The following is a 13,307-nucleotide window of genomic DNA, read 5'->3' as shown; positions in this document are numbered from 1 at the left end:
AAAGTATACATACCCACTTACTAAAAAATGAATGAAAATAAATTTAAGGTGGCTAAAGTAAGGAAACCTAAAAAAGAATATTTAAAAGACCTTTCAAAGAAAATAAACGAAACAACAGGTTTTAAGGGGGTTAAGGACTTATCATATCGATCTGAATAAGTTAGTAGAATTAACCCCAAAAGAAAGGGTTAGAACAACACATGTGACATGCCATGTTGTTGGAATGGATGAAGCCTAAGTCAAAGGGAACAATGGCCCAGGAGAAAGTCATGGCTATATAAAAAACGGGGATCTTCTATTTGTACTCACTCATTCCCACATGAAAGAATAAATACTCACAACCATTTAGTCGATCGAAGGTTAAGGTGGATCACACAAGAGGTCGAATAGAGACTTGCTTTGAGTCTATTATACTCGTCATAAATAACGAGCACAATGGACTGGGGTGACTTGAATAACCTACCTGGGAATTGGACTCTTTGAGTTGAGTCACAACCCATTAAGTGAAGAATATGATACCTAGCCCAAGAAAATAGACCCAAGGACAAAGGGTATAATAGGATAAGTCAGAAGTTACCGTGCACCTGACTTGGGGGAAGTCCCAAGGCACGCATGCTCCAGGAGGTGAGACAATATCCAACGGATAAAAGGAGGGCAGCTACAGCCCCAACGTGGAAGAGAAGAAACCAAAGAATAAAGAATGAGTCAAAGGTCCAAGGTCCTGGACCCTATATAATGAAATGTAATGTATTGTGGGAATGCAGATTCATGTAACTAATACCTTCAATAATAAAAATGGTCATTCTTATCTTCTTACTTGCTCGATCATCATTCTCGCTAAACCCATCATCGAACTCTCACACAATCATATCCGGTTATATTAGGGTTTCAACAATCATAGAGATAGTTTAAGAAATTGGTGTAATTTAGGAGTAGTATAGTTTGTTGTAAAAAAAATCGTTTGTAAAAAATAAGAATGACTAGGTAAAAAACTTATCTTGATTTTTTAAAATAAAACACTGTTTCAAACGTATACATACCCAGCTTACTAAAGAATGAACTAAAAGAAATAGAGTTCTTAAGAGCATCCACAACGGGGTGTTGAACCCAAGGTCTGGATCTACGTGGAGTATGACGGACAAGGTGGTTACAAACTTCCTTCATGTGGAGCTAAGTCTATGGACCAAGGTTTGTTCCTGCAAACTAGTGGCAAACAAGTAAGGGGGACAACTCTCTTTCTCACATACACATATAGATTATTATATACATTATTATATGTTATTTTAATGGGGTTGTTGTGGAATAATTGGAGATTTTTTAGAAAAATTTGGAATCTGATATGGAACTGATGTGACGGTTTGTGAAGATTTGTTGTTGTAAAAGCTTGTTCTATGAAAGTTCTCATGATAAACAAACCAATCAATGATCATCAATTAAACAACATTCTTTTTACATTTTTACAACTACAATCAAACTAAAATAAGTAACACACAAATTCTTTAAAGTTCTAAAACATCCTAATTAATCCATAACTTTTAAACTTACAATTTGCCACACACATAAAAGCTTGTCACCAAGCTCAAAAAATGATCATATTCTACATATAACATGTGTACCTTATTATTACTAAAACAAGTTTGTAAACGACGACGTTAAAGAATAAGGCACGTCAGCGAGGGCCCCACGTTGACTAGCCAAGTCATGAATGTCCCTTACGATGTCAAACACGGCCTCCGGTTGAGCCAACTTGAGGCTGTTCTGAGACATTTTCTTGAGTTCATCTGAGTTGGCGGTGAACCATCCCGCCACTGTTCGGGCTATTTCTTTTGGGCTTCGGATGAACACACCCGTGCCATTGTCCACCACATATGGGACATTTCCTTTTTCCTGTTGACCCAAAAAAATAAAATAATAAGATTAGTCATTCAGGTTATACTTATTCTATAACGGGTTGAGCGTGTCAAACAGGTCAAGTGAGTCAAAAGAGGTAGAAATGGATTAAACGGGTTAAGTGAGTCAAACGGCTCAAGTGAGTCAAATGCGTCAAAATAAAGCAAGTCTGTTGGTTAAAATGGAACGGGTTGAATGGGTCAGGTAAGTCAAAAGGGTCAAATGAGTCAAACGAGTCAACTGAGTCAAAACAAAACAAGTCTGTTAGTTAAACTAGAAACGGGTTGAACGGGTCAAGTGAGTCAAACAGGTTGAAATGGAAACGGGTTGAACGGGAAAAAGGAGTCACACAGGTTGGAATTTAAATGAGTTGAACGGGTCGAGTTAGTCAAACGGGTCCTGTGAGTCAAACAGGTTGATATGGATACGGGTTGAGTCAAACATGGTCAAGTGAGTCAAACAGGTTGAAATGGATACAAGTTAAGTCAAACGGGTCAAGTGAGTCAAACAGGTTGAAATGGATGCGGGTTGAGTCAAACGGGTTAAATGAGTCAAAATAACACAAGTCTGTTGGCTAAACTAGAAATGGGTTTAACAGTCAAGCGAGTCAAACGGGGTTAAGTAGGATGGAAACGAATTGAAAGGGTCAAGTGACTCACACGGGTCAAAATTTTTCCAAAGTCGTTTTATTTCAAAATTTACATAATCATTTTAACAATACACTCTTTTTAACCATATTGAAAACATTAATTATCTGTTAAGTTTTAAGAGAAACTATTTTAACCCGTTACCCAACCCACCAGACTCGCCCATAATAAAACTCTTACAAGTCTTACAACATTCAAAAGTGGAATTTACATACTTGTCCTGGAATATAGTCATTGAGGATGATAGGAAGCCCTCTGATCAACGCCTCGGCAATCGTGCCCGGCCCCGCCTACAAAATCCAATCAAAATAATTAAAACCAAGAAATCTTTTGAGATTAATATCACAGGAAAAAAAACTTGAAAGATGCAAACTTTTTGAGAGCCCTTTGCATAATTTATAATCCAAAAAAAAAACAATTTTAAGTTTAAAGATATACCTTTGTAATAATGCAGTCACAAGCACCCATCCATTTCTGCATCTGTGTCTCAAATCCTCTAACCTATGATAAAACAACAAACAAAGTTTATTTACTTCTTTTTTTCAAATAAAGATTATAGAGGTCCAAACGAGCAGGTCAGGTAATGGGTCAAAATTTATTTGAAGAAATTTATTTTTGAAGAAATTATGTATAATCACAAAATTTATACTATTTCAAAAATACACATTTTTTTTTAATAAAATGAGTTTTTATGCTTTAAAATATTTATTTTTGGCAATTTACGGTTTAAACCATTACAAACAAGTTTAACCCGAATCGACCCATTCATATGTTAACGGGTCAAAATGGTCAACTTTAGCGAAACACAAATATTCTTTACCTTAACGGAAATCTGCCACTCTAAAGCCTCGAGTGAAGAAGCCAAAGCTTTGTTTCGGCCACATATAACTACCATTTGCCCCAACGGTTTCCCATTTTCTTTATCGAATAAAGATTCTGCAAGCGCCTTTGCAGTTTTCTTCACCGGGCCCATTCCTTCACCGCCTCCCATCAACAATACTGCAGGTAATACCGGGTCGAGTTCTAGCTCTACTCGTAAGTCATCCTGTAAAATACCCAAATTACCCCCAAGAAAACTGGAACTATTATGATATAGAAAGAGGGCTAGTTGCATATATAGGTGGGGGCGACTAGGCTTGAGTTTGACCCGTCTAACTTACAAGAGCTTGAGCTTGAGCTTGAGCTTGAGCTTGGTTTGTTTATTATTTATTAGTTAATATATATACATTTTAACTTATAAATAGTCATCAATAGCAAATCCATAATGAAAAGTAGTGATTACATCGAAACATAAGGCAAGCGGGCAAAAAGCTGCGCCGCTACACCCTTTTGAATTGCAGAACTCAATCTTTTAAAAACTACATTGGCTGATCTTGGAGTCATAACATTACTATGCATGGCCCGTTGAACATATTTGATTATAATTTTTATGTATAACACACTATATATTATTTGGTTATTTTTATCATAATTGTATGCATAATAATTATAATTATAAAAATTTATATACTTATTATAATAATTAAATATATTTAAATAATAGGCTCATGAGCCAGCTCAGCTCGATATCTGAAGCCTGGGCTCGGGCTCGATAATTAAACAAGCTTATTTTTAGGTTTAAGCTTGTTTAAGCTCAGCTCTATTTGAGCTTTCAGCGAGACGCTTGAGTAGCTCACAAGCGGCTTGGCTTGTTTACACTATATATATTAAATAGGTAACCGAGTTATGTCAAATATTATATTATAATTTTTATAATAACCGCAAGAACCCTTCACTGGAAAACTCATGGACCTAACCAATACCTTGCTAACCGATGGGTCAGTTTAAACACAGTTTGCGCTAGGCAGGTGTTGGGAAAATTTGACCATGTTGACTTTTTTTTTAATTTTTATTTTATGGTGGTGTCTACTTGAAATATAAAACTAAAGGAAAAGTAGTAACCTTGTTGAGGACTGCACGCGCAAACGAGGGTCGAATGGGCAGACCGAAAACTCGTACTTGGTTGGGTTCAAGGCGGTCTAGTAAAGCCCTCTTTGACACCTCTTCTGAAGGGCAATAACATCTTTTGACGCCCGGGTGAAACCTAGTAACATGAAAGAATTTTAAACATTTTAAGGTGTATCCAATACTGTAATGAGGTCTAATATACTAAGGGCAAAAATGTCTTTTACCATGTCCGGTGGCATGTATTAAGATCTGTTATAACTGTCACAAAGATGACTTTCTTTTGTAATCCTTGCCATTTAAGTACCCATAATGGTATGTGTTGCATTAGCGGATGAACACTTATGATAATATCCGGTTTGTACTCCATTAAACCGGCTTCAACCTCCCTTCAAGTCAAGATATTGTCACATTAGAAAATATTAAGAAGATCAAACATATATAACAAAATTTCCAACATACATTTTGAATTTTATAAAAACTAATGTGTTACTATTATTACAATTATGCATGTGAATACACCTTGGATTACTTTCAACACGTTTGACCAATTTCACGCATTAGACCCGTTTGACCAAATTCACTCGTTTGAACCATTTGACCACATTTACCCGTTTGACCCATTTGACCAAATTAACCCGTTATCATAAACTCACAAGATACGAAAAATGATGTTTAAGATTACTTAAGCATTGCTAAATTTGAGGAAAGAAATATGGGATTTGGTTTGAATATGTACTTGGCATAGAAGGCGGCAATGGCAGCAAGATAAACACCATGTATCCATCTTGGGGAAGTGCCATGAAACGCGACACTCCAAAGCTGCACGTGTTTAACCATGAACTTGTATTGATTTTCCATGTCGTTTAATGGCCAACCTGTGTACTCCTTCCAAACATCCTTAACAAATATCTACAAAAACCGATCATGTATTATATTCGTGTCGACCCTGTATTATATTCATTTGTGAATATGATCAGTAATAAGTAATAACTAGTGACTTGGTAACAATATTAACAAATTATAAACCAATATACTTTACTTTTAGTTTTTTTAACACTTTTCTTCGCTAAAATCTATATATCGACTATTTAAAGAACCTTTAGACTGGTTAACATGTCAACCCACTTGTTAAACGGGTCGTATGCTGGCCGGCTTCTTTAATAGACGAGGTTGCGTCAGCCGACCTAAAACATGGTTTTTTTCGTGTCGTGTCAAGAATTGCCGCCCTTAAAAACATTTGTTTTTTCAATCATGAAAATGGTTCAAGACACATTCTTTCATAAAACAAAAAAAAAACTAGTAACTTATAATCATCATGCAAACTTCAAAACTAAACATTGTAGGATATTTAAATTAGTGGATAACTAAATATTGGATCAAAAACTAATGAAGCATGTGCAGTTATGCATATGAAGTGTAAGAAAGATTGAAAGATGTACCTACCCTATATTCATCACCATATTCCATCTTGAAAGCATCCCGGATTGCCTCAGCTGATGCGCGGTGTCCACCGCCAGTATCACTCATCAAAATAAGCACATTCTTGGTTCTATCAGCTCCAAGCTGGACCATTTCCATTGTGTCATCTTCATCATGAATTTCATATCTTATTCTTTTTTGCCTGTTGCTACCACCACCACCAAAACCATACACTCCCACCCTTTCAAATACTGTCTTTAATGAACTTTTCTGTGATGCCACCGTAACCACCATCTTCCACCACCAACTATAGATACATACAACTATATGTATGTATGTATCTTTTTTTTTTCTCAAGATTTTAAGAACCCCTTTTCAAAGTTTGAAGATTTTAACTTTTTAAGACATACCCATGACAAAAAGTTAAAAAAATTCAATTTTTATTTATCTTTTAACCAATTTGATTTCTTGAAATAAGATGTTAATTTCAAGAAACACTTCAAAGGTTTCAAATTTTAACTTTCTAAAACACACCCAGAAATAAAAAGTTAAAAAGATTGAATTTTTCTTTTAATTAACCAATTTCTTGAAATAAAAGATTAATTTCAAGAAACCCTTCAAAGGTTTCAAATTTTAACTTTTTAAGACAATCCCAGAAACCAAAACATAAAAAGATTAAATTTTTCTTTTTATTTAACCAAATAGGTTTCTTGAAATAAAAGCTTAATTTCAAGAAAACCTTCAAAGGTTTCAAATTTCAACTTTTTAAGACAAACCCAGAAACCAAAACTTAAAAAAGCTGAATTTTTCTTTTTATTTAACCAAATAGGTTTCTTGAATAAAAGCTTAATTTCAAGAAAACAACTCTGTGTTAATTTTTTAGTCAAGATTTCAAAAACCCTTCAAAGGTTTTAGATTTGAAGACAAACCCAGAAACAAAAACATAAAAATACCAACTTTAATTCAACCAAATGGGTTTCTTGAAATAAAAGGTTAATTCAAGAAAGAAGCAACAAAGACATGTTTGAATATCAATAAATGTTACTTTCAAGAAATAACAAAAACCCACTTGACAAAACCTTCAAAGAACTTAACCCACCGGGAAAAAATGAAGCTTTCCGGCAATGAAAATAATATATATGACTTAAGACAAAGTACAAGAAAATGTGAGTACAACCAATTATATGCTGGTATGATACCGTTTATTATTGTTGAAAAAACTGTTATTGGTGGAATGTTCCATAGTTTAGATTCGGATCTTTTGTAATATTATTTGTTTTTTTTTCCTTTTTTTTGGTCTAGTTGCAATTGTTTAATATTATTAAGGTTTTTAAATTGGTTTAATAATAAATTAATAATAATGGAATCGAATCTTTTAAAGGAATATGAATCATGGTGTGTGTGACACAAACTATGTGATCAATAATTTAGATTTGGTATATTAGGTATTAGGTCCTTGAAGTTTGGGTGTGTTTGAAATTTGGCCAAAATATATCATATTCTTAACAGGTTTGATAGGTTTCTAACATATGTAGTTATAGTTGTTTTGGAATGATTTAATGTAATCAATGTTATTTTAGTATAAATGGATTTAATTAATACCAGAGTAAAATTATAGTATATACCAGTACAAGTTAGAAGGCATATAGTGCACATTTGTTTTAGACTATTGTAATTTTAGACATTGACGAACATGGGAGTAGAGGTTTGCATGTCCAGGGTGGTACTTCGTGAGGGGATACTTAGATTGATCGCCAAGGGCAAAATTTTCAGATAATTAGTTGAAATAATATTTAGTAAGAATTGATTAACAGTAGTGAGTTTTTAGATCATTAGTGGCAACCAATATCAGAAGTAACTTGATCCATTGGTGACTAATAGCATCATCAGTAAGTTGCTATTTATTGGTGGCAATTAGCATAGGTAGTAGCATGTATGAGTGGGAGCTCTGAGAAGTAGTAACAGTTTTCGTCGATTATTTATCACTGAGGATTTTTCATTGATCTAACTATCTAAATACCGGTCATTATAGCCGTCAACTTACATACTTCTTTATGAAGAGTTGCAATGTTTCAATCTAATCATAGTTTTGTTCCCCTGTCTACAAAGGAAATTTTTGGTCTATTTAGCTCATGAAATTAGAAATTCATTTTTTTTATATGTTTATATAGGAAATGCCTTCGTGTTTTTACGAATTTTTATATTTTATCCGATTAAGATATTATATACTCTGAAATATTTCAATGAGATGGTGAGATTATACTATAGAAACTACTGAGCTATATTGGGAAATACGACACTTACAATCTATGTGTCGATTTAATTACATATTAACGTATTAGACATAAACAAACGGACTAGTTTTAAATAAACTAAAAAAACAGTGAAAAAGGCCATGCTTGCCTCCTTTTTCACTCATTGGCCAATTTTTGGGATCAAAATGATTAGTTGATCATGTAATCACCAAAACTACAAATTCAATCACCAGTCAAGTTTTACAATCAGATCAAAATTGTTGAGTAAGTCACTATCGATCCATTGTTTTTAACCAGAAGAATACTTGATAAGTAATATGCTAGATTTTCTCCTGCCATTAGAATGAAGGTAACATACTAGTAAACTGTTTTGGTGCAGTTGACAATCTGGTCTAATGACATGGGGGATTGGATGTGATGGTCGATGCTTGAGATCTTTATGATCTCATGTTAAAACCTGTCTTACGTGGATTTTTCTATAGTAGTGAGTTTCCTTTTTGATGATGTTCATGGGTGAGTCAAGCATTGAGTGTCAAAATCAGCATGCACGGTTGATATCCGGTTTCAGAGAAACTCACTTGGATGTTGAGGAGTTCCAAACACTTTAAGTAAAGCTTAAAAGTAAATTGTTTGTGTTTGCATTAAGTTTTTCTATTTTTAGAAAGTAGTAATGATAGAACTTAGTTAAAGTTGTTAACTGAGGATGCCATGATTTTTAGTAAATGATTGACACATTCTTTTCTAAATTAATGCATGTGCATAAAAGCATAATCACTTATATCTTTTTTCTTGTAATCATCATGTGTTATGGTTTATACTTATACAAACACCAATATAAAAATACATAAAAAAGTGTAACTTACCTTTTGTCTAAGGTTTCTTCTAAATTTATGGTCTTGTTCACGATCTAGAATATACATTAAAAAGTGGCATGAGTTTTGTCTTTTGAAAAGAATTCTAGCAAATCATGAATAGCAAAAGATACATTAAAAAGTGAGCTAGGTTATATAATTCCAAATAGATGGGTAAGGCCATTCATTGTGGTTAATGCCACCCAACGTTATACCCTCCACGTCGGAATCCGCCGTCATGTTTTCATACCTCCCCCCCCCTGAGCTGGCTCTAGAGAAGTAAACTCAAGCTAACGCTTTAGGTTTTCACTTGAATATGGGCTCTAATTTATATCAAAGTTAGACAAAAAAGCATACTAAATAATGAAAATGACTCTTTAGTTATTTTGCTTCTAACAATAAAATTTGAAAGAATCCGGATTCTCGTTTCATTCAGGCCTCCTAAAAGGTTGGGTCGGCATTGGTTACCACCAGGGCCGTCTCCGAGAATTTATATTCCTCGGCCGAGCCGAAATAAAAAGGCCCATAGACTCTAACGAGTAACGAAATATTATAAGCAAAAAAAAAATAATTTAGGCCTTATGTAAATGAGTTTTTTATATGGTTTAAACAATTAAATTTTTAAATGGGCTTACTTGGTTATGATTTAGGTTGTGTAAAAAACTTTGTGTATAAAAATAAACTTTATGTAAAAAAATAAACTTAAAAATGTCTCAAGTTAGACAAGAACTTGCAACCTTTGGATTGCAAGCCATACCCCTTTACCACTAGACCAACCTAGTTATTATATAATTAGAGTAACAGATTAAATATACATTTCATAAAAAAATATATATAAAAAAAATTTGTGCCCCCGAAAATTAAATGCCCCGACCGATCGCCCACACCGCCCTATGCTCGAGCCGCCCCTGGTTACCACACACGCCATAACGTTGTGGTATAGCACCTAAAAACGGCAGAACATAGCGGTGGTTAATGCCCAATAACACCGGCTAACCTGCAAAAGTGATGCCATGTTGGATGTTAACGTCGGTAGAGGGATTCGCCCACAACACTTTACCTAATAAATGGTGAAAAAACAAAACAAGTAAATAATGAAACTTTATGATTTTCATGACTTGGGTTTCCAAAAATGATTTTTTCTTAATCTATACTTTGAAATGAGCATTTTTGGATCTGTAAATAAATTACAATATAATTTTTTACCAGATACAATAAAGAATATAAGACTGGTTAAATCAAATGAGAATTTTACATTTATTGACGTATATTGTAGATTACAAGGACCTAATTTAAAGAATGAACAATTTTGAGGGGCAAAATAGCAAAAATACCTTCCAGGTTGGTTGCCAACTGTTAAAGTGGGCCCCAGGTACTACTACATGATGACAGGTTTAATGGCAATATCAATATGGCCACTTGAGGTGGCATAAAGTCAAGTGGTTAAGATTATTCTTACGTAATTGGACCTCAAGTCTCTTTCATAATTAATGCATGTTTGTTTATTTTGTAAATGATCTTTTAACCTCGTTTTATTTAATTAGAGATGATAATGAGACGAGAGGGGTTCCGAACAAACGTTTGTAACCTCAGTTTCATGCCTGTTTGTATAAACGACCCTTCAATACCCGTCATATATTCTATATATCAATTAGTTAATGTTCTTTTTGTTCCTCGAAGAATGAGGGGCAAAATGTTTGATCGAGAAAGATCTTTTGTTCATATTATAAGATTGTGGTTGGATTCGCATTGTTTGGTAACAAAACTGAAAGTTGAGATTGCTACCCGTTAGACTGTTAGTAGGGAATAATAATTAGTCAATGGTTAATTAATAATTATAGTCTGGATTACTAAAATCCAATTTTCATTTATTTTTAGGCTAACCTTGTTTAAATTCTATTCGATCTTTTAGCGAGATTATTTCGAGTAATTCATCAACAACTTGGCTTGTTTACATCTTATATGAAAATCGATATTCTGGTCTTGTGGTCAATTGTACCATCAAATACTGAATGTGGGGAAATTTTAAAAACTTCTCATGCTACCTAGAACATTTTAGTAATTGTCACATGGCTCTAAACAAGTTTTAATTTGATTAGGAATTTAATATAAGTTATAACGCTATTAAAAAATTAATTATCTTACCAATAAATTTTTTTGTATAAAATTAAACGCCATTGCAATATTTTATTGGAACACTAATTTAATTATTGGCCTAAGTAAAAAGACAAAGCTTTCCCTTTGCCCTTAAAAAAGTTGGATGTCCCTTTCTCACAAAAGCCCAAAGAAAGTAACTTCTACAGTCACGCAACCACCATACATGGTTGGGCAAATCGGATTTTTCAGAAACCCAAACCCGGTAGAAATTGGTTACGGGTTTGATCAACAAAAGTCAAGAATGAGTATGAACCAGTTCTAGTTATGGTTGGGTTTTTGATTTGGTTTTCCAAGTTTTTATCGGGTTTTACTCGGGTCGGGTCTTGGTTTTGACCGGATAAAGGTGAAACCGGTTCCAGTAGGTCCGGATATATTTTTTCTGAGAACCCGAAACCTGGTTCCTACCCATGGATCAGGTAGTACCAAGTCTAGAAATTGTTTTTTCCCCACCTCTAGTTTATAATATAACTATTTATTACTAAACATATTAATACTTTTAATCATGATAAAATAAAATTATACTTACAAATCCTATATAAATTTACATTGTAAGCAATGGCAATATTTTTTTAATTTGGTCGAGTTAAACTTTATCAAGGTCAAATATACGAGCTTAAAAGTTAAAACATGTAACACGCTTATAAAACTCAACTAGGCTTTTGATGCCACTATGTAAATGCTTAGGACTAGTGTTACCATATGTAATAATGGCCCATGTTATTTTATCAAACATGGTTTTTAATTAGGTCTCTTCACAATTCATATAAATTAATCGAACCGTTTAAAATAAAATAAGTTGATTGGTTTTAAATTCAGACGGTCCGGTTCACAGTTCGGTTTTAATGTTTATAAAACTGAACTAGGCTTTTGTGCCCATATGTAAATGTTTACGAATTAATATGACCATGTAATAAAGACCCGTGTTAGTTTATCAAACATGATTCTAGTAGGTGCCTTCACAATACATATTAATTGATCGAATCGTCTAAATTGAAAACAAGTTGCCTTGTTTCATATTTAAACGATTTGTTTACGGTTTGGTTATAATGGTTTGTCGGTTTAACGTTTGATTCGGTTTAGCATTTGAAACTAGCGAGTAAACCAAACTGGCCGGTTTAAAATTTTATTTTATTTTTATGTTATATGTATCTTTTTTTCCTTTTTGAATATTTTGTTATGCATGTGTATTGTGATCATAAATCATTTTATTATTTAAGACTTTTACTTAAAAGGGCCAGTGTCCATCCCTTGCCCTTTCAAAACACTCAATTTAGGTGTAGATGTGATAGCTAATTGGCTGATGTAATGAGTGGTTGGGTTGTTATGTATGCTTTTCATATCTATATTGTTTTCTATAAACATGGTATGTTTGGGGAAGCTTGTATTGTGGCATGGGACAGCCTCGGCCACCCCCATTATCTTGCACAGTAATGTAATATTTTTGGTGTGTTTTGTTCGAAATTTTATACATGTAGAGCAAATTTACTCGTTTTTATTTAAAGATTTTGAGCCCGGCCACCCTGGTGTTAAGCTGCACCACTTGGTATGTTGATTAGTTTAACTAATAAAATCTCAAATCTTTCATGCGAGAAGGGTGTTGTCTCATTTATCTTCTTTTGTCACTTTATCTTTTTAACTTTTTCTTAGTTTTTTTCTATTTCTTTCCAATGATAGGGCCTATTATTTTTTCACAAATTTTTTTTAATTTATTTCTAAAATACGAAAATACTAAACATATTTATACATATTTATTTTTATTATTTAATTAAAATAAATGTAAAATTACAATAACTTAAAAATGTTAACTTTATTAAAATGCAATCATTTATATATACGTACAATTTAAGCTAAACGTGGCATTGTAGTTTTGTACTTTGTGAAGTTAGAGTAGTATTCTCTTTCTGTTTTCATTTTGCTAGCATATAATCCTTCCAAGTTTTATAATAATTAATAGGGTAGAGATACTGTACGCTAATGCCTTAACGTACGAGAGGTACGCGAGACGCTAAAAGGCAAAAATCTAAAACGCTCAGAAAATGCTCACAAAAACTTAAACGCTCAGCCAAAAACCCTAAAACGCTCAAAAAACGGTCTTCGTGAAAAATGTAAAAAATTGATCGATTAACGATCAAAAACTGTTT

General features: G+C 33.4%; 2 protein-coding genes across 2 annotated transcripts in view; both read right to left on the bottom strand.

The window, feature by feature from the left end:
- Positions 1-13,307, bottom strand: part of LOC143544179 (disease resistance protein L6-like) — a 304,085-nt gene that overhangs the window by 247,088 nt on the left and 43,690 nt on the right. The window lies entirely within an intron of this gene.
- On the bottom strand, positions 1,597-6,264 carry LOC143544172 (monogalactosyldiacylglycerol synthase 2, chloroplastic-like). The gene is made up of 8 exons (XM_077036325.1): positions 5,928-6,264; positions 5,221-5,393; positions 4,709-4,870; positions 4,479-4,620; positions 3,358-3,582; positions 2,976-3,038; positions 2,753-2,827; positions 1,597-1,887 (listed from the first exon to the last, which is right to left on the bottom strand). The coding sequence occupies exons 1-8, from the start codon at positions 6,195-6,197 to the stop codon at positions 1,627-1,629; spliced, it is 1,371 nt and encodes a 456-aa protein (XP_076892440.1). The 5' UTR covers positions 6,198-6,264; the 3' UTR covers positions 1,597-1,626.

Source organism: Bidens hawaiensis, unplaced genomic scaffold (assembly GCF_021521415.1).
Source record: "Bidens hawaiensis isolate Kalapana, Puna unplaced genomic scaffold, B.hawaiensis_p1.1 tig00013493_1, whole genome shotgun sequence".
Classification (NCBI taxonomy): Eukaryota; Viridiplantae; Streptophyta; class Magnoliopsida; order Asterales; family Asteraceae; genus Bidens; species Bidens hawaiensis.
Note: the sequence above shows the minus strand (reverse complement) of the source record. Positions and strands in the feature narration are given on the sequence as shown.